The sequence below is a fragment of the Carlito syrichta genome, unplaced genomic scaffold (genome assembly GCF_000164805.1).
Source record: "Carlito syrichta isolate Samal-C Ts95f unplaced genomic scaffold, Tarsius_syrichta-2.0.1 Scaffold312086, whole genome shotgun sequence".
Classification (NCBI taxonomy): domain Eukaryota; kingdom Metazoa; phylum Chordata; class Mammalia; order Primates; family Tarsiidae; genus Carlito; species Carlito syrichta.
This window is the reverse complement of record NW_007256182.1, coordinates 131461-150194: the sequence shown is the minus strand read 5'-3', so window position 1 is coordinate 150194 and position 18734 is coordinate 131461. Positions and strand designations below refer to the sequence as shown.

General features: G+C 39.1%; 1 protein-coding gene across 1 annotated transcript in view; it reads left to right on the top strand.

The window, feature by feature from the left end:
- Positions 1-18734, top strand: part of ARL8B (ADP ribosylation factor like GTPase 8B) — a 73826-nt gene that overhangs the window by 49347 nt on the left and 5745 nt on the right. The window contains exons 2-6 of the mRNA XM_021718330.1: positions 10980-11060; positions 12884-12957; positions 13742-13835; positions 17098-17165; positions 17440-17510. Coding sequence (XP_021574005.1) covers positions 11001-11060; positions 12884-12957; positions 13742-13835; positions 17098-17165; positions 17440-17510 — 367 coding nt within the window. The 5' untranslated portion in view covers positions 10980-11000. The remainder of the gene's footprint in view (positions 1-10979; positions 11061-12883; positions 12958-13741; positions 13836-17097; positions 17166-17439; positions 17511-18734) is intronic.

Sequence of the window (18734 nt, the reverse complement as noted above, 5' to 3'; positions counted from 1 at the left end):
ATGTGCTATAGAGGAATAATTTCTGAATTTGATTTATCTGGAATGATGGACCACGTGGATGGTCATCAAGGAAAAGAGGCCTTAATTGATTTTAGCCCTAAGGAATCTGAAGTATCAGTTTAAAATTTTTGCATGTTACTTAATTCACTATTTTAAGTACTGGAGAACATCCTCCTCCCAAAAATAAACCACTGGAATTTTGAGATGTTTTCTTTTATAATATGATTTAACTGCCCAAATGAATTGTCTAACATGGACTTTTTTTTTTTGAGAGTTATAATCTCACTCTGTCACCCAAGTTGTAGTGCAGTGGCATGATCATGGCTAACTGCATCCTCCAATTAATGGGCTCAGGTGATCCTTCCACCTCTTCCTTCTGAGTAGCTGGAACTACAGGTTCATGTCACCACTCCAGCTAATGTTTTTATTCTTTGTAGAGATGAGGTCTTGTTTCTTGCCTAAGCTTGTTTCGAACTCCTGAACTCAGGCGATCCTCCTGTCTTGGCATGCCAAAGTGCTGGGATTACAGGTGTGAGTCACTGTGCCTGATCAAACATGGACTTTTAAACTAACATCCTATGGGAAAGAATTGTGTCTATGGTTGAAAGTAAATTCAAATTGCACATAAACAGAACAAATCATTGACTTTTGGGAAATTATTTAAGGAAAGATTGTCCAAAGTGTTCTAAAACTGGAACAAAATGAAGATTGATATGACAGTGTAAATGTTACTGTAGTGAATGGGTATATTTTCTAGCCCTTTAAAAAGAGAGTTCAAGCTAGACACTGTGGCTCATGCCTGTAATCTCAAAACTTTGGGAGGCCGAGGTGAGAGAATTGCCTGAGCCCAGGGGTTCAAGACCAGCCTGGGTAACTTGGCAGGACCTCGTCTACACAATAAATTAAAAAAATTAGCCTGGTGTGGTGGTACCAGCACACTTGTAGTTCCAGCTACTCAGAAGTCTGAGATGAAAGGAGCTCCTGATCCCAGCAGGTTGAGGCTGCGGTGGCCATGAGTGTGTCACCGCACTCCAGCCTGGGCGACAAGAGTGAGATTCCCAACTCAAAACAAAAGCAAAAACAAAAAGAGTGCTGTAAGGGGGATATTATATTTGTATATGATGTATGTGTTTACAATACATCATATACAAGTAAGTACTGTAAAGAAGAGGAATATATGTTGTGGTATTTTATTATTCCTATTTTTGAATGTTTTATTTGGAAGTCATTTCAAATGTCAGAAAAGTTGCAGGAATAATAGCATTGTAAAGAACACCTATACACTTTTTACCAGCATCAAACTATGGTTAACGTTTTACCTTATTTGCTTTATTATTTTTGTACTCTTTGTATCACCTTACAGCATTCATTTTTCTATCACATCTGAAGGTAAGGTATATGTGCCTTGTTTGGTCTTTTATTTTTTATTTATTTATTTTAAAAAATTTATTGTAGAGATGAGGTCTCGCCAAGTTGCCCAGGCTGGTCTCGAACCCATGAGCTCAAGGCAATCTTCTCATCTCAGCCTCCCAAAGTATTGGGATTATAGGCATGAGCCACCGTGTCCGGCTCGTCTTTTATTTCTAAATGTATATTTTGTAAGATTAAGCGTATTCTTTCACATGACTATTGTTAAGTTACCAACTTTAGCACATCTAAGAATGATACATCATAGATTTTATTCATTCCAGTCTTGTCAGTTGACATAATATACTTCATAGCATTTTTGCCCTCCAGTATAGGATCCATCCTAGGATTAGGTACTGTATTTAGTTGTCTCTTTAGCCTCCTTTAATCTGAAACATTTTTACAGCCATTGTCTTTTATGACATTGACATTTTTGAAAAGTAACCTCCCTTTTTTAAATAGAGTTTTTCATTTTAGGGTTGTCTTTTGTTTCCTTGATTTCCCAAAATGTTGCCTGATTTCTCCATTGTATAATTCCTGGTTTTTCTTCTCTTTGTAAGAGGGATGATCTAATGATCAGTTTGTGGGGATAGATTTTAAGACCATAAAAATATCCTGCTCTTCATCAGAATTTTCTTTTAGATTGAATGTCTTTGTTTTTTTGTTTGTTTTGTTTTGTTTTTTGAGTTGGAGTCTCAATCTGTCGCCCAGACTGGAGTGCAGTGGCAGCTCCCGGCCACCGCAGCCTCGACCTGCTGGGCTCCGGCGATCCTTCTGCCTCAGCCCTCCAAGTAGCTGGAACTACAGGCGCACACTACCACACCTGGCTAATTTTTTGATTTATTGTAGAGATGAGGTCTCACCAAGTTGCCCAGGCGGGTCTCGAACCCGCGGGCTCAGGCAATCCACTCACCTCAGCCTCTCAAGGCGCGGGATTACAGGCTGAACCACCGAATCTGGCTGAATGTCTTTGTTTTTAAGCACTTTCCCAGCAAAAGAAAAAAATGGTTGTCATTGTTTTTCTTACTAATGCAAATTGAAATACAAAAGAGTAATATTACAGATAATTCCACTTATTAGAGAAATGGCAGGGCATCATAATGCTACTAATTAGAAAATGAGTTAGTAATTACAGTGATTGCACATTTGAATTAAAAGTTCTTAGAGTCCGGGCGTGGTGGCTCAAGCCTGTAATCCCAGCACTTTGGAAGGCCGAGGCGAGAGGATTGCCTGAGCCTGTGGGTTTGAGACCAGCCTGGACAACATGGTGAGACCTCATCTCTACAATAAATCAATAAATTAGCCGGGTGTGGTAGTGTGCACCTATAGTTCCAGCTACTTGGAAGGCTGAGGTGGAAGGATCCCCAGAGTCTAGCAGGTCGACGCCGGGGTGGTCCTGAGTATACCACTGCACTCCAGCCTGAGCGACGGAGTGAGACTCCAACCAAAAAAAAAGAGAGAGAGAAATTACTAATTTTGGTATTTATATCTTCTTACTTGTACAGTGTATGAATTTTGGAATTAAACAATTGAGTCTTAGTGTATTTTGTTTAAAAAAAAAATAGCCGGGCTCAGTGGCTCAGCCTGTAATACCACGCCTTTGGGAGGCTGAGGTGAGTGAATTGCCTGAGCCCGCGTGTTCGAGACCCGCCTGGGCAGCGAGACCTCATCTCTACAATAAATCAAAAAAATCAGCTGGGCGTGGTAGCACATGCCTGTAATTCCGGCTACCTGGAAGGCTAAGGCGGAAGGATCGCTGGAGCCCAGCAGGTTGAGGCTGTGGTGGCCGGGAGCGGCCACTGCATGCACTCCAGTCTGGGTGACAGAGTGAGACTCCAACTCAAAAAAAAAAAAAAAAAAAAAATAGACCCCTTTGCTCAGGATGTGAAAAGTAGTTTCTTCTGACCAAGAGGAAGAATTCAGTATGAATCTTTTATCTTGTTTCTTACTTTTTTCTTTTATTCTGTTTTTATAAAGTGGCTTGATAACCAAATCCTCAAAAAAAAAAGAAAAAAAAAGATTCTAAAGAAGCCGTTGCCCTCCCCCATTTGTCTTTTCAAGTTTATTGCTTTGGATTAGATTGCTGCTATAGATGAACAGGACAAGCAAAGAGGAATTTCTTTTCCTATGTTGTTATAGCTTGCTTTCTGCATTTTTTTTTTTCTTGAGTCTCACTGTTGCCCAGGCTGGAGTGCAGTGGCGTGCTCACAACCATGGCGGCCTCAACCTGCTGGGCTCAGGCGATCCTTCTGCTTCTGCCTTCCAAATAACTGGAACCACAGACGCGTATCACCAAGCCCAGCTAATTTTTTTGATTTATTGTAAAGACGAGGTCTCGCCAGGTTGGCTGGGCGGGTCCTGAACCCCTGGGCTCAGGCAGTCATCTCACTTCTGCCTGCGAAAGTGCTGGGATTATGGGCGGGGGGTGGGGTGGGGGGTGTGTGATGGCTCACACCTATAATCCTAGCACTTTGATAGGCTGAGGTGAGAGGATTGTCCTAGCTCATTGGTTTGAGCCCAGCCTCAACTTGGCGAGACCTCATCTCTACAATAATAATAATAAAAAAATTAACCAGGCGTTGTGGCATGTGCCTGTAGTTCCAGCTACTTGGAAGGCTGAGGCAGAAGGATTGCCTGAGCCCAGCAGGTTGAGGCTGCGGTGGCCATGAGCAGTGTACCACTGCACTCCAGCCTGGGCTACAAAGTGAGACTCTTGACTCAAAAAAAAAAGCAATTGTAAAGTCTAATCTAATCCATTTAGTCTTATCCTGCTTTATTTTTATTATTATTTTTGAGTCAAGGTCTCACTCTGTCACCCAGGCTGGATTGCAGTGGCACGATCATGGCTCACCAAAGCCTCGACCTCCTGGCTCGAGTGAGCCTTCTGTCTCAGCCTCCCAAGTAGCTGAGACCACAAGCATGTGCCACTATACCTGGCTAATTTTGGGATTTTTTTTTTTGTAGAAATGTGGTCTCACCAAGTTACCCAGGCTAGTCTCGAACCCCTGGGCTCAGGCAGTCCTTTCGCCACTGCCTCCCAAAGTGCTGGACTTACAGGTGTGAGTTATTGTGCCCAGTAGGATTTACCCTATTTTAAAATAACAGGATTTCACTGTGTTCTCACCAGTGTCAGATACCAGTTTGTAAACACAGTTTATAAACAGACTATCAATGCCCAGTACATCTCTGGTACGTTAACCTGTTTACAAAGAATAGACATGTCTCTCTCCCCAACCCCTGCATTTCTATTAAGGTATCTTCAGTACAGTGTCGTTTCACTATAGGTTCACCCTGTTGTTTACTTTTACTTTGGTTCTTTCTTTTAAATTCTTTACCCTGGCTGGGCGTGGTGGCTCAGGCCTGTAATCCCAGCACTTTGGGAGGCCGACGCGAGAGAATTGCCTGTGTCTGTGGGTTCGAGATCAGGCTGGGCAACATGGTGAGACCTCGTCTCTACAATGAAAATTTAAAAATTAGCCAGGTGTGGTAGTGTGTGCATATAATTCCCGCTACTTGAAAGGCTGAGGCAGAAGGCTCACCAGAGCCCAGGTCGACACTGGGGTGGCCATGAGTGTGCCACTGCACTCCAGCCTGGGAAATGGAGTGATACTCCAAAAAAATATATTCTTTATCCTTTTCCATCTGCCTCATTTCTGAGATCTCTAGTAAGAAATTTATGTAATCTGCATGGTAGAGTTGACAATGATAGAACTTATTGGGATATTGTCTGCTTTAGCCTTTGGAATGCTAATGTATTTGGGGGAAAGAGTCACATTTTTTCACTTTGGCAGGCATTTATCTGCTTCTTTAATGTATTTTATTTTTATTTTTTGATTTGAAGTCTCAGAGCCACCGCAAGCTCGACCTGCTGGGTTCAGGTGATGCTTCCGCCTCAGCCTTCCAAGTAGCTGGATCTACAGGCATGTACCACCACGCCTGGCTAGTTTTTTGATTTATTGTAGGGATAGGACTGGCCAAGTTGCCCAGGTTGATCTCGAACCTGTGGTCTCCCAAAGTGCTGGGATTATAGGCGTGAGCCACCAGGCCAGCCTTTAACTGTATTTTAAATGATAGGCCTATGAATAGAACATAAAATCATAATGTTAGAGCTGAAAGTGACTTTGGAGATACTCTTCCAATTTCCTCTTTTTCTAAACAAGGAAGCGGAATCCCAGAGAGATCAGATGACTTGCATCTGGTTAGTAAGCAGCATAATTGGTAATGAGATTCGCTGACTTAATTTTGCTTTAGATTCTTTTGCCCAGCCAAATTCCAGGGACACTACCTTGCAGCTTTGGCTTATAGGAGGGCAGGCATTGATAGCCACAGCTCCATCTATTGTCACAAGATCACAGTGAGTGCTTCGTATAATCATGAGTGTGTTTATTAAGTGAAGTTCAGTTTATGTTTCAGATACTATTTAAGAAGGCAGGCAAGAAAGCATACAGTAGTCTCCCCTTATCCCTGGTTTCACTTTCCACAGTTTCTTTAACCTGTGGTCAACCTCAGTCTGAAAATATTAAATGGAAAATTCCAGAAATAAACGATTCATAAGTTTTAAATTGAGTGCAGTTCTGAGTAGTGTGATGAAATCTCACTCTGTCCTTCCTGGGGTGTGATTCATCTCTTTGAGGTATTGCAGTACTTGTATTCATGTAACCTTTATTTTAAAATGGCCCTAAAGCACAAGAGCACTATGACTAATTTGTAAGTTAAACATCATAGGAATGTATGTACTGGAGTTAATATACTTAGGGTTTCTGTGATGTCCAGCATCTATCTACTGGGGGAATTGGAACGGGTCCCCCCACCTGTAGTAAGGAGGAACTACTGTACTTTTATTTCTCTACTCCCTCCCCCTGTCAGTGTTCTGGCACTTCAAGTATTAGCTTATAACCATCTAGGTCTTAAGAGTAATGTGACTTTAGGTAAGTGACTTAATCTGACTTTACCTTGGCTTTTTGTCTGAAAAATGAGGATGGTGCTGCTTATTTCATTGGTTTATAAGGATTAAATTGATTACACTAATACTTGTTAAATGCTTGGAACAGTGTTTAGTATTATATAATTATAATACTAAATTTTAGTATTATATAATTTTGTTAAATTTGTTAAATGATATACAACGAAGTAGTATTTTCTAAACATCTGTTTGTTTACTAAGCTGCTCGTCTCAGTTAAGCAGCTTCTTGACAGCATAGAAATAATTTTTCAGCTATCTAGAGCATAACTGCCAACTGACTGGTTTAGTTATTGAACACAAGCTTTGAAAAGTGATGATTAAGATGTGACGTTAAGAGAAAAGTGGAAAATGCTTCTCGGTCCATAAAGTAGTTATCCCACAAAACCCTTACTTCGAAGTTAAGCACTTTATTGATAGAAGCGTTCCAGCTTTTTCTTCCTTTTCTGTTCAACAAATACTTACTGAATATCTTGCTGTACTCAAGATATTTTGGGATAACATCTCAAGGACTTGATTACCTAATTTTCAGTTGTTGCAGACTAGCAGTGGCAACTGAATTACAGGAAAGTTATTGTTAGTGTCTGCCATCAGTGAGAAGTAAAGGTGAAGAAAGGAGACAAATGAATTTTAACAAAGTTCAGGGACACCCCAGGGTACTGCAGCTCCTCCACTATATTATCATGGTGTGGTACCGTAATTGATGTTCATAATCATAAAATTTTACCTCCAGAAGGGCCCTTGAGTGTTATCTAATTTAGTTTTCTTATCTTGCAGTACATAAAATGACCCTGAAACACTAACACGTTAAATCGTATTCCATAGATTGTGTGAGAAGTTAGTCAAGTATTTTAGAAAGCTTTCTGTGCAAGGTAATTAAAAAATTTGGTACCTAAAAAGTTTAGCTACTATTTTCAGCTGCTTCACTATGTAAAATACCTATTTCCTAATGACAATGAAATAAATAAGGCATTATCTCACCTGGGCCTCTCCTCAGAGATTAATTAAAGGCTATCACAACGAGTTTACAGTGAAATCTTTAAGGAAAATATAGTTATTATTGAACCATGTGACCTTGGGAATCTATATCCTGTTCTATAAAATGGTAGTGATAATTGCCTCTCCCTGTATTGACTGTAACTAGTTTTTTTTAAAAAAAACTGGTAAAATACAAAAAAATTTGCCATCTTAAAAGTGTGCAGTTCAGTAGTGTTAAGTATGTTCACATTGTTGTGTAACTGTCACCACCATCCATCTTTAGAACATTTTGATCTTTTAAACTGAAATTTCATATTTTGTGTGTGTGTGTGAGAGAGAGACAAGCTTTCACTGTTGCCCTGGCTGGAGAGTAGTGGCACAGTCATGGTTCACCACATCCTCCAACCTTCTGGGCTCAAGCAATCCTCCTGCCTTAGCCTCCTGAGTTAACTGGGACAACAGGCATGTACCACCACACCCAGCTACTTTTTTATTTGCTTTGTTGTCCAGGTTGGTCTTGAACTCCTGGACTCAAGTAATCCTCCTGCTCAGCCTTCCAGAGTGCTGGGATTACCAGCGTTAGCTGCCATGCCCACACTTCCATACCTATTAAACAATAATTCCTCATTCTTCACCTCCTCCCAGCCTCTGGCAACCACCGTTTTACTTTCTCTCTATAAATTTGACTATTCAGGATATCTCATATAAGTGAAATTATATATAGTATTTGTGTGCGTGTGCGTGTGCGTGTGTGTGTGTGTGTGTGTGTGTGTGTGTGTGTGTGTGTGAGAGAGAGAGAGAGAAAGAGAGAGAGACTGTGACTGTCTCATTTCACTTAGCATAATGTCTTCATTTCTTTTGGGTATATATTCAGAAGTGGAATTGCTGGATCATAAGGTAATTCTCTTTTGAGTTTTTGAGGAACTGTCATAGTGTTTCTCACAACAGCTTATACCATTTTACCTTCTTGCCAGCAGGATACAAGGGTTCCGGTTTCTACACTCCTTGCCAACACTTATTTTCTGTTTTTTTTTTTTATTATTATAAAGATATGGGGTACAATTCAGGGTTAGGTATACAAACGTTGATTATGCAGGTATCTTTGTTGATGAGGTATGCCCCTCCCTCCCCTGACAGTTTCCCACTACTGCCAATCCCCTTTTTTTGTTTTGTTTTTAAATAGTAGCCATGCTAATGAATGTAAGGAGGTAACTTTTTTTTTAAAGTGAGAAAGCAGGATTTATTGGGAGGGCAGAAAAGCTCCCACAGTGGAAGGGGACCTGAGGGAATTGCCCAGGGGTAACTCTTTATAGTTTTGATTTGAATTTCCCCAGTGATTAGTGATGTTAAACTTCTTTTCATGTGTTTATTGACCAGTTGTATATCTTTTTTTTTATCATGACTAGTTTTGATATCAGGACTAGATTTTCACATATAAACAACATGTGAAAATACTAAGAATTACAATGTCTGACATAAGTGAAAGTAGTGATTATGGTTGGGTTAACTTTTTTTCTGAAATAAAATAAAACTCCACTGAACAGGAAAAAAGGTAGAATTTTTTGGAATTCTTTAGAGAAAATTAATTTGTAAAATTGGAATTCATTGTGCTTAGGACTTTCAGACAGTTGTGGAATGTGTGTGGCTAGCATAAGGTCACAGCAAACAATCAACCAGTGTTAAGGCCTTGAAAATAATCCTATTTGTTTAGCCAGGCCCTTGTTGAGATATTTGCTAATCCTGGGCTATTTACCTAAAAAGTAAGAGTGCAGTCAACTGAGAAATTAGCTGAGAATCTTGGTAAAGTGGCTAAAATATATAAACACCTAAAATCAGTATTAATTATGACTCATTAAGTTGTATTTCACAACAGTAGTCAAAATAAAGGATATGGCAAGAAATGTGTAAGATTTATTATGAGAATCATGATACTTTACAGAAGTATATAGAGGACTGGAATGATTGAATGTACCTGGGTGGACAGATTAGAAGAAGGTGGTTAAATACTGAGTTGACGGAGAACAGTTCTTCTCAAATTAATACGTTTAATATCATTCCAGGCAATATTTTAACAAAATCATTAATTTCTAAAGTTTACTTGGATGTGGGAAATGAATAAAGACCATGGGGAAACATCCAAAATTCTTGATTTGCTATATGATACCTAGTGGTACCTAGTGTATGATAAAGGTAGTGTTTATTCAGTAATAAAGAGACTGCTGGAGAAGAACTGAGGTCCCAGATAAAGTGCTGTCGTCTATATTTGGTGTTTGGCATAGCACTTCTAATTAGTTGGGAAACAGTAGACTTTTAAATTAGTGATGGGATGATTGTTCATTATCCATTTGGAAAAATAAACTTTCTTGCAGTATTGTATATAGTAAAATTCTAGGTGGATTAATATTTTAAATGTGAAAAAGTCATACAAATACTATTAGAAAAATTTAATTTTAATATTATGACATTCAGGCTAGAAGCCAAAAAGATAACAAAATAGGTTACATAAAAGGAATAACTTTTATATGACAAAATCTTTTATGAGCTTTGTTAAGAGATAAACTCCGGCCAGGTTCGGTGGCTCAGCCTGTAATCCCGCGCCTTTGGGAGGCTGAGGTGAGTGGATTGCCTGAGCCTGCAGGTTCAAGACCCACCTGGGCAGCAAGACCTCATCTCTACAATAAATCAAAAAATCAACCGGGCATGGTAGCGCATGCCTGTAATTCCGGCTACTTGGAAGGCTGAGGCGGAAGGATCGCCGGAGCCCAGCAGGTCGAGGCTGCGGTGGCCGGGAGCGACCACTGCACTCCAGTCTGTGCGACAGAGTGAGACTCCAGCTCAAAAAAAAAAAAAAAAAAAAAAAAGAGATGAACTCGGAAAAGCTATTCAGCAGTGAATTATAACAGTTATTGTTAAAATAATTTAAATGCTTGAAGGTAGAAAATGGAAGTTTTACTTCTGATTTTTGTCTGCTTTGGGTGTAAAAATGTATGTGTAGGCAGGCAAATTCATAAATTTTCATATGTATTTGTAATGTAAAAAATTTTTAGCTCAAGGAAATATGTAAAAAATTACCTTAGTTTCAAAAGTATGTATTTTAATTTTATTATTTTATTTGTGACAGGGTCTAGCTGTCGCTCAGGCTAGAGTATACTGGCATGATCTTGGTTCACTGCAGCCTCTACTTCTTGCGCTCAAGCTATTTTCCTTCCTCTGTCTCTGAGGTAGCTGTGACTACAGGCATGCATTACCACTCCTGGCTACTTAAATTTTTTTTTTTTTTTTTTTTTTTGAGGAGACATGGGAGGTAGTGGGGTCTTGCTGTGTTGCCAGGCTAATCTTGAACTCCTGTCCTCATGTGATTTGCCTGCCATAGCCTCTCAGAGTGCTGGGATTACAGTTATGAGCCACCACAGCTAGTCAAAAAAATCTTTTTAAAATGAGAGAATATGTCTTTATATGAACAAAATAATGTATCTATTAGAGAATCTGGCTATAAGGAACATTTTTTAAAAGAAGATTGTTGTCAGCTTTCTAAAATGGCTACAGATACAATGTTCATGCTCAAAGGTTATGTGATATTATATATCTTTGTAAATATTGATGAGTCTAAGGTCAAACGTTTTATTTTGTTCAGTCAGGTCAATTCAGTGAAGACATGATACCCACAGTGGGCTTCAACATGAGGAAAGTAACTAAAGGTAACGTCACAATAAAGGTATGTCATCTTATTGCCATATTTGATTTAAATTGTTAGCGTGTGCATCAGAGAATTTTTCTTTTTTTGTTGTTTTTACTTGAATATTTTCAGTTCTTAAATAATGAGTGTGCATATTTCAAAAGAGTATAAATCAGTTGTTTTTTGTTTCTCAAATAAGTCAAATTGTATAAGAGTTTTGCCCATAAAGAACTTAGCATAAGGTTGACAGAAGTAGTATTTGGGATTTAGATGTTCCTAGGAAATAGAGATTCTATCTACAGAGTTTTGGGAATGTGGTATTACATTATTTGGTGACAGGTAATGATTTGTTATTTAAAATGTGATAATTTAGCATTATATTTGTGGTAGCAAACTTTGTAACCCAGTATTCCATTTCTTTAATGCTAAGCCCTAAAATTGAAAGTATAAAATGGAAAAAAGTTAACTAATTGTTTTAACACTTAAAAAAATGTGTTTGGCAGGTTTAAATCATGAATTTCTTTCTTTGATTTTTTTTTTTTTTTTTAAGAGAGACAGGATCTTGCTGGAGTGCAGTGGTATGATCATAGCTCACTGTAACCTTGAACTTCTGGGCTTAAGTGATATTCCCGCCTCAGACTCCCAAATGGCTGGGATTGCAGAAGCAAGCCACCATGCCCAGCTAAATCATTTACTATTGGACTGCTTATTAGGGGCAATATTTTAGCTTTTTTTTTTTAATTGCTTTTTGGCTTTTTTGGTTCAGTAGTTCATGGGAATTCACTTTTATGGCCTGAGCCTCAATGACCATTTTGCCCAGTTCTTGTGGTTCACAGAAGCTGTTCACTAAACTCTTTCTGTGGCTCATATATGAAGTTCCTAATAAGGTCATGTGTACATCTCTTATGCACATTACTAGTACCAAAATTGGTCATTGGAAACCTCTTGAAGACAAATACCATGACTTGAGACTTTGACACGAGATTCAGTGTCCAGCGAGATGTCCTATATAATAATAAAGTTATAAATAGTGACTTTCTTATGGGTAAAATAATTTCATAAAAGAAAAACAAAGAGATTGGAATGTAAGCTATTTCTTTACAGGAAAATTTTAAAAAGTTGGGTATTAACGTATACTAAATTAGGCAATTAAACATTAATAGATTCTGAGCTCTTGTTTTCTGTCTTGGCATTGGCATCTAGATAATGCATGGTCCTGTAGATTTTAAAAGTGTTATCTTTTTTTTTTCTTTTCTTTTTTTATTTTTTTTTGAGTTGGAGTCTCACTCTGTTACCCAGACTAGAGTGCAGTGGCCGCTCCCGGCCACTGCAGCCTCGACCTGCTGGGCTCCGGTGATCCTTCCGCCTCAGCCTTCCAAGTAACTGGAACTGCAGGCGTGCACTACCACACCTGGCTAATTTTTTGATTTATTGTAGAGATGAGGTCTTGCCAACTTGCCCAGGCGGGTCTCGAACCCGCGGGCTCAGGCAGTCCACACACCTCAGCCTCCCAAAGCATGGGATTACAGGCTGAGCCATCAAGCCCGGCTTAAAAGTGTTATCTTAAAGACATACATTTACAATATTAGAAGTATATTGGTTAACAGGCAAAATACTGCATACAGATCTTTGCACAAGTACAATATTAGATCTACTGTAAACATGTTAAATGTAGATTTCAAGTTTAGAAGTAGAACCAAGAATTTCCAGATTAAGAGCTTGTTTGAGCTCAAGTTTTTCAGGAGTATTTTAGCATTAAAATTGTGGAAATGAGTATACCTTCCTGATCTGTCTCTCCTCTGCTACTTCCTCTTTCAATGTACTATTTGAAATATTAAGAATTGCCTTGTCTTGATTTAAAGATCTGGGACATAGGTGGACAACCTCGATTTCGGAGCATGTGGGAACGGTATTGCAGAGGAGTCAACGCTATTGTGTAAGCTGTTTTTTAAAAAATTAGTTTAGGCTCCAAAGAAAGGTGTGTGTGTTTCTTTGGGGGTGGGGGGAGTCTCACTCTCTTGCCCAGGCTGGAGTGCAGTGCCATGATCATGGGTCCCCGCAGCCTCCAACTCCTGGGCTCAGGCAATCCTTCTGCCTCAGTTTCCCGAGTAGCTGGGACTACAGGTATGCGCTCCCATGCCCAACTGATTTTTTTTATTTTTGTGGAGACTGGGTCTTGTTATGTTGCCCAGAATGGTCTTGAACTTCTGAACTCAAGCAATCCCCCTATCTTAGCCTTCTACAGTGCTGGGGTTACAGGTGTGAGGCACCACATCTGGCCACAAAGTTGTTTTTAGTACTTACAAGGGCTCAATTTTTGTCTCAGGCAATAAAAATCTTTCATGGCTAATAACTAAGTGTAATTCTATTAACACAGAATTTTCAAAAATTAATAATAGAACAAGAGCTTTTAAAAGTTGTTTTTGTTTATGCAGCTAACAGCTAAGGGATAGAAATGTTTTACTGTTATGTATTGGGCTCTAAGAATAGTCTCGTTAAAAGTATTTGTGAGCACTGAGCCTTTATTTTTTTCAAATCTTTTTTCCTCAATATTCTGTGGACTCGGGCATTCTGTAGCCTTTCTTTACATAGGACTTAGTTAATTTTGATCAGTAATTTCAGTAATGTAAATCTTAAGAAAATTAAAAATCTCTAATACTAGTTTTTATCATCAAGACATATGGAGAAGACATGTTGAGATCGTTTTATTTTTTTTAAAGTTACATGATAGATGCTGCAGATCGTGAAAAGATAGAAGCCTCCCGAAATGAGCTACATAATCTTCTAGATAAACCACAGTTACAAGGAATTCCAGTAAGTATAGAGTATTTCTTATTCTACATCATATTATGATATTAATTACAATTTTTTTTCGAGTTAGAGTCTCACTCTGTTGCCCAGTGGCACGTTCACAGCCACTACAGCCTCTACCTGCTGGGCTCAGGCAAACCTTTTGCCTCAGCCTTCCAAGGAGCTGGAACTACAGGCACACGCTACCACACCCGGCTAATTTTATGATTTATTGTAGAGACGAAATCTCACCATGTTGCCCAGGCTGGTCTTGAACCCGTGGTCTCAGGCAATCCTCTCATCTCGGCCTCCAGAAGTGCTGGGATTATAGGCTTGAGTCACCACGTCTGGGCTTATTACAATTATAATTAGAATAAGTATTAGTTATGCCTATATTATAATTATTGATTGTGTTAGTTATGTCTGAAATCAGTAAAATATCTTCTTTTTTAAAGTTTAGAAGATTTAAATTTACAGAGTATCTGTCATATACTGGGTATTGTGCTATATATGACTTTCTACACCAGATCGCTACTAAGCTATGCATCAGGAGCAGTTCTCAGTCCCAGTGATATGGTGATTAACAGAAATCACTAGAAACATACCCATTGCATCATAGAGCTTATGGTTTAACAGGAAAGGTAGATGATCTGAAAATACTTGAATACTGCAGCTCTGACAAGTGCTAGGAAGAAAGGTGCAAGGAGTTATGAGAATTGTAAGTTAGAGGGGAGATTTGATCTAGTTTGGGGGAAGAAGGAAGGAATCTGAGCAAGTGATGCTTAAGCTGAGATCTGAGAGGTATGTAGGAATGTGAGGGATGTGATGGTGGAGGGGAAGAGAGTTCCGGGCCAAGGCCTTTGGGTGGGAAGAGGTGGGGCACTGAGAGGAGGTCAGTCCCTGCAGCCCAGAGTGGAGAGAGTGAGGTAGCATGTGGATGCCATGTGACAGGTGGCACACTGGAGGGAGCTGGGCAAGCCATTGAAGTGTGTTAAATGATCTGATTTATGATTTGAATAGATCACTTGTTATAGTTTAAGAAGGGGTTGAAATGGTCAAGGGGGAGTATAAGGAAGATGGTTTTAGGACGCTGCTTTAGTAGTCCAGGAAAATTACGGTAACTTGTATTAGGGTGGTATAGTAGACAACGTGGGACAGATTTTAGAGACGTTTAGGAGTGTAGTCCATCAGACTTGGTAATGGAATTAACATGGGAGGTGTGAAGAGTCATTCCTAGTTCCTGGCTCTTGCAGTTGGATGGAAGCTGGTGCCATTTGTTGAGCGAAGGAATGCTGGAAAAGGACCAGACTTTAGACTGGATATTAGATATACTGGAAAGGATATTGGGCACCTCTCAGAGTCTCTGGGAAGATGGTACATAACTAGGCTCAGAAAATAGGTTGCAACAAGGGAGCTAAGCAGCTGTCAGGGTCACATCCAAACTCACACATAGAATAAGTGTGGTGATCGCATGCAGATTCTGGACATTAGTCGGTACAAATGCTTTGATTAGAGGTGTTCTGACTGATGCTTCTCCACTATCAGAATGAGTTCTCTCTCCTTGCTTTCTTGCATCACTGGTTCTGCGTTCAAAGTGTTAGTTGGTCCTAGGTTATGTGTCCCTGCTGTAGTTGAAAGGAAAGCTGGGAAAGAAATAATCTATACTGTAGAAGCAAGTAGCTTTGGTGAGAGGAAGATGTATAAGGTGAGGGGGAAATGTCAGGCAACCACACAACTGAGAGCTAATCACAAATGATTGTGGTGTATGATTAGAAACTCAGATTGAAAATCTGGAGTGACTTAAGTAAATGTGGAGAGAGGAAAGAGTCATAAAAGGGAAGACAAGCTGACCAAAGGTAAAAAAGGATTTTGCTCTTGGCTATTAGAATCTCTGTACTGTAGTCTTACTTAATATTTCCCTGGCCAGGCTTGGTGGCTCACCCTGTAATCCCAGTACTTTGGGAGGCTGAGGCAAGTGGATTGCCTGAGCCTGCGGGTTGGAGACCAGCCCAGGCAACTTGGCAAGACCCTCGTCTCTACAGCAAATACAAAAAATTAGCCAGGCGTGGTAGTGCACGCCTGAAGTTCCGGCTACTTGGAAGACTGAGGCAGAAGGATGGCTGGCAGTCAATGCTGGGGTGTCCATGAATGTGCCTCTGCATGCCAGCCTGAGCAATGGAATGAGACTCCAACTCAAAACAAAACAAAACAGTAAAAAACATTCCCCTGAGGGCTCCAGCGACCTGGGCTGCCTGTGTCTTGCCCATGTCTCTTTGTCCTTTGTGCACAATTGAAATAGTCATTTTGACCACTGAGTGGTATTGGTTAAAATGTTCAGAGTTGGGACTGGGGGGAGGTATTAAGTGAAAGAAATAGGTATGACAAAGACAGTGTATACTTTGTTAGGATGGATCAAAGATACACATTTCTGGTTTAGAGTATGGATGCTATCAAGTAATTTATGCATACATACATTCTTTGCTTTTCTTAGAGCGGAAAGGACACTGTATCTGGGAAACAGAGTGGTAATTGGGAAGACTTTATTCTCTTTTCAAAGCACATCTAACAACCAGATAATAACATTTATTTCCAGAGCTTATGGGTACTGTACTCATCCTGATGCCTACACTTATCCATTGTCTCAGAATATTTCGAAATTATATAGAATGAATCCTGAATTATAAAAATTTACATGTTCACATGATTAATGGCTGATAGATTTAAAAAAATGATTACCCTACCTTTGGTTGTTTAAGATTGAATTTACATTTTAATAAGGATTTCACAGGTTAAGTATCTTTGATCTGAAAATCTGAAAGGCTCCAAATTCCAAAACTTTTTGAGTTCTGACATGCTGTTCAAAGAAAATACTCATTGGAGCATTTTGAAATTTGGATTTGGATTAGGGATGTTTAACTTATATGTATATAATGCAAATATTTCAAAACCTGAAAAAAGATCCAAAATTAGAAAACTTCTCGTTCCAAGCATTTTGGATAAGGGATACTGAACCTGTATTAGGAAATAGCAGAATGTACAGCCTAGACTCAGAATGTAGTAAATAGAAGTTGGCAGTCTCATATTGATTAGAGGTATCTACATTGTAGAAGTTAAGTGAATGCCAACATGAACAATTTAATGAATGAGGTAGGCCACCAGTTACACAAATATGCCTTAATATTATGGAGTGTATTAACATTTAATTCACATTATCTTCACATATCAAAATGATAAACTGTTACATTTTCTTACATAGAAGTTTACTCTTAATCTTTTCTTTTTAAAGGTGCTAGTTCTTGGAAACAAGAGGGATCTTCCTAATGCCTTGGATGAGAAACAGCTAATTGAGAAAATGTATGTCTTAAGAATGAATGATACTTTAAAAAAAATTTAGTTACAAATTAGTTGATTTGCTCATCTGTTATATTATTCAATAGTGATCATAGCCATATTTTTAGGTAGAAAAGTTTGACCTACTAGAGAAGTGATTCCCTAAAATTTTTGAAGTAGTAGTAGTAAAATAATTACTTTATTATAATAATAAAAGTAACAAGTAAAATTGGGCAAAGTGATAAGTATGGCAGTTGTTCTAAGCACAAACTTACTCTCTTAATTCTGCTGCTTACAGGAATCTGTCTGCTATTCAGGATAGAGAAATTTGCTGCTATTCAATTTCTTGCAAAGAAAAGGATAATATAGGTAAGATGACTGGTAGTTTTGGAAGAAATAATATCTAATGTCTATTGCTTTTTACTGTTTATTATCCCCATTTCTGATTAAGTGACTTCCCTTATAGAGTACTGTTACTTTTGCCCAAGGGAAAAACAAATTGATCTTATATCTTTTGACAATAGATATTAGTAAGACGTCACTTAACATGATTGATAGCTTCTTGGAAACTAATTTTTTTTTTTAAATTCAGAGCCTCACTCTGTCACCCAGTCTGGAGTGCAGTGGTATGATTGTAGCTCACTGCAGCCACAACCTCCTGGGCTCAGGCAGTACTACTTCAGCCTCCTGAGCAGCTTGAACAACAGGCACATGCCACTATGCCTGGCTAATTTTTTTATTTTTTGTAGAGACTAGTTCTTGCTATGTTGCATAGGTTAGTATCAAATTTCTGGGCTAAAGCAATTCTCCTACCCTGGCCTCCCAAAGTGCTGGGATTACAGGTGCAAGTCACTGTTCTGGGCCTGAAAACTAATTTTAAGTGAAACAGCATACAGCAGATAATGTCATTTCATTCAATGTTGTTTTGTTATAACTTTGATGAGAAAAAAAAAATTGATTCTGTTATATGTTTCACTTAATGTGGCAGTTTCCAAGAACCTATCAAGAGTAAGGATATCATCTTTATTGTTATACAGTAACTTACTGCTGTATAACATCCTGAGTCTTTTCTGTGCTACTTAAAGAATTAAATGCAACTGAGCATGGTGACTCATGCCTGTAATCCTGGCACTTTGGGAGGCAGAGGTGAGAGGATTACCTGAGCTCACAGGTTCGAGACCAGTCTGGCCAGCTTGGTGAGACTTTATCTCTACAATAAATAAAATTAGCCTGGTGTGGTGAAGCACTCCTGTGGTTCCAACTCCTTGGAAGGCTGAGGTGGAAGGATTGTCTGAACCCAGCAGGTCAGGGGTTGTGGTGGCCGTGAGCGTGCCACTGCACTCCAGCCTGGCCGACAGAGTAAAACTTCAACTCAAAAAAAAAAGAAATAAAGCTATAAGATTAAACATTCTGTGATACACTCTGTTGAATATAAGTCCCAAGTACTCTTCATCTACTAATGTCTATATGAATTTCTCAGAACTTTGTCATAACAAAGTACCACAAAGTAGATGGCTTAAAACAGCAAAAACTGCCGGGCTCAGTGGCTCAACCTGTAATCCCACGCTTTGGGAGGCTGAGGTGAGTGGATTG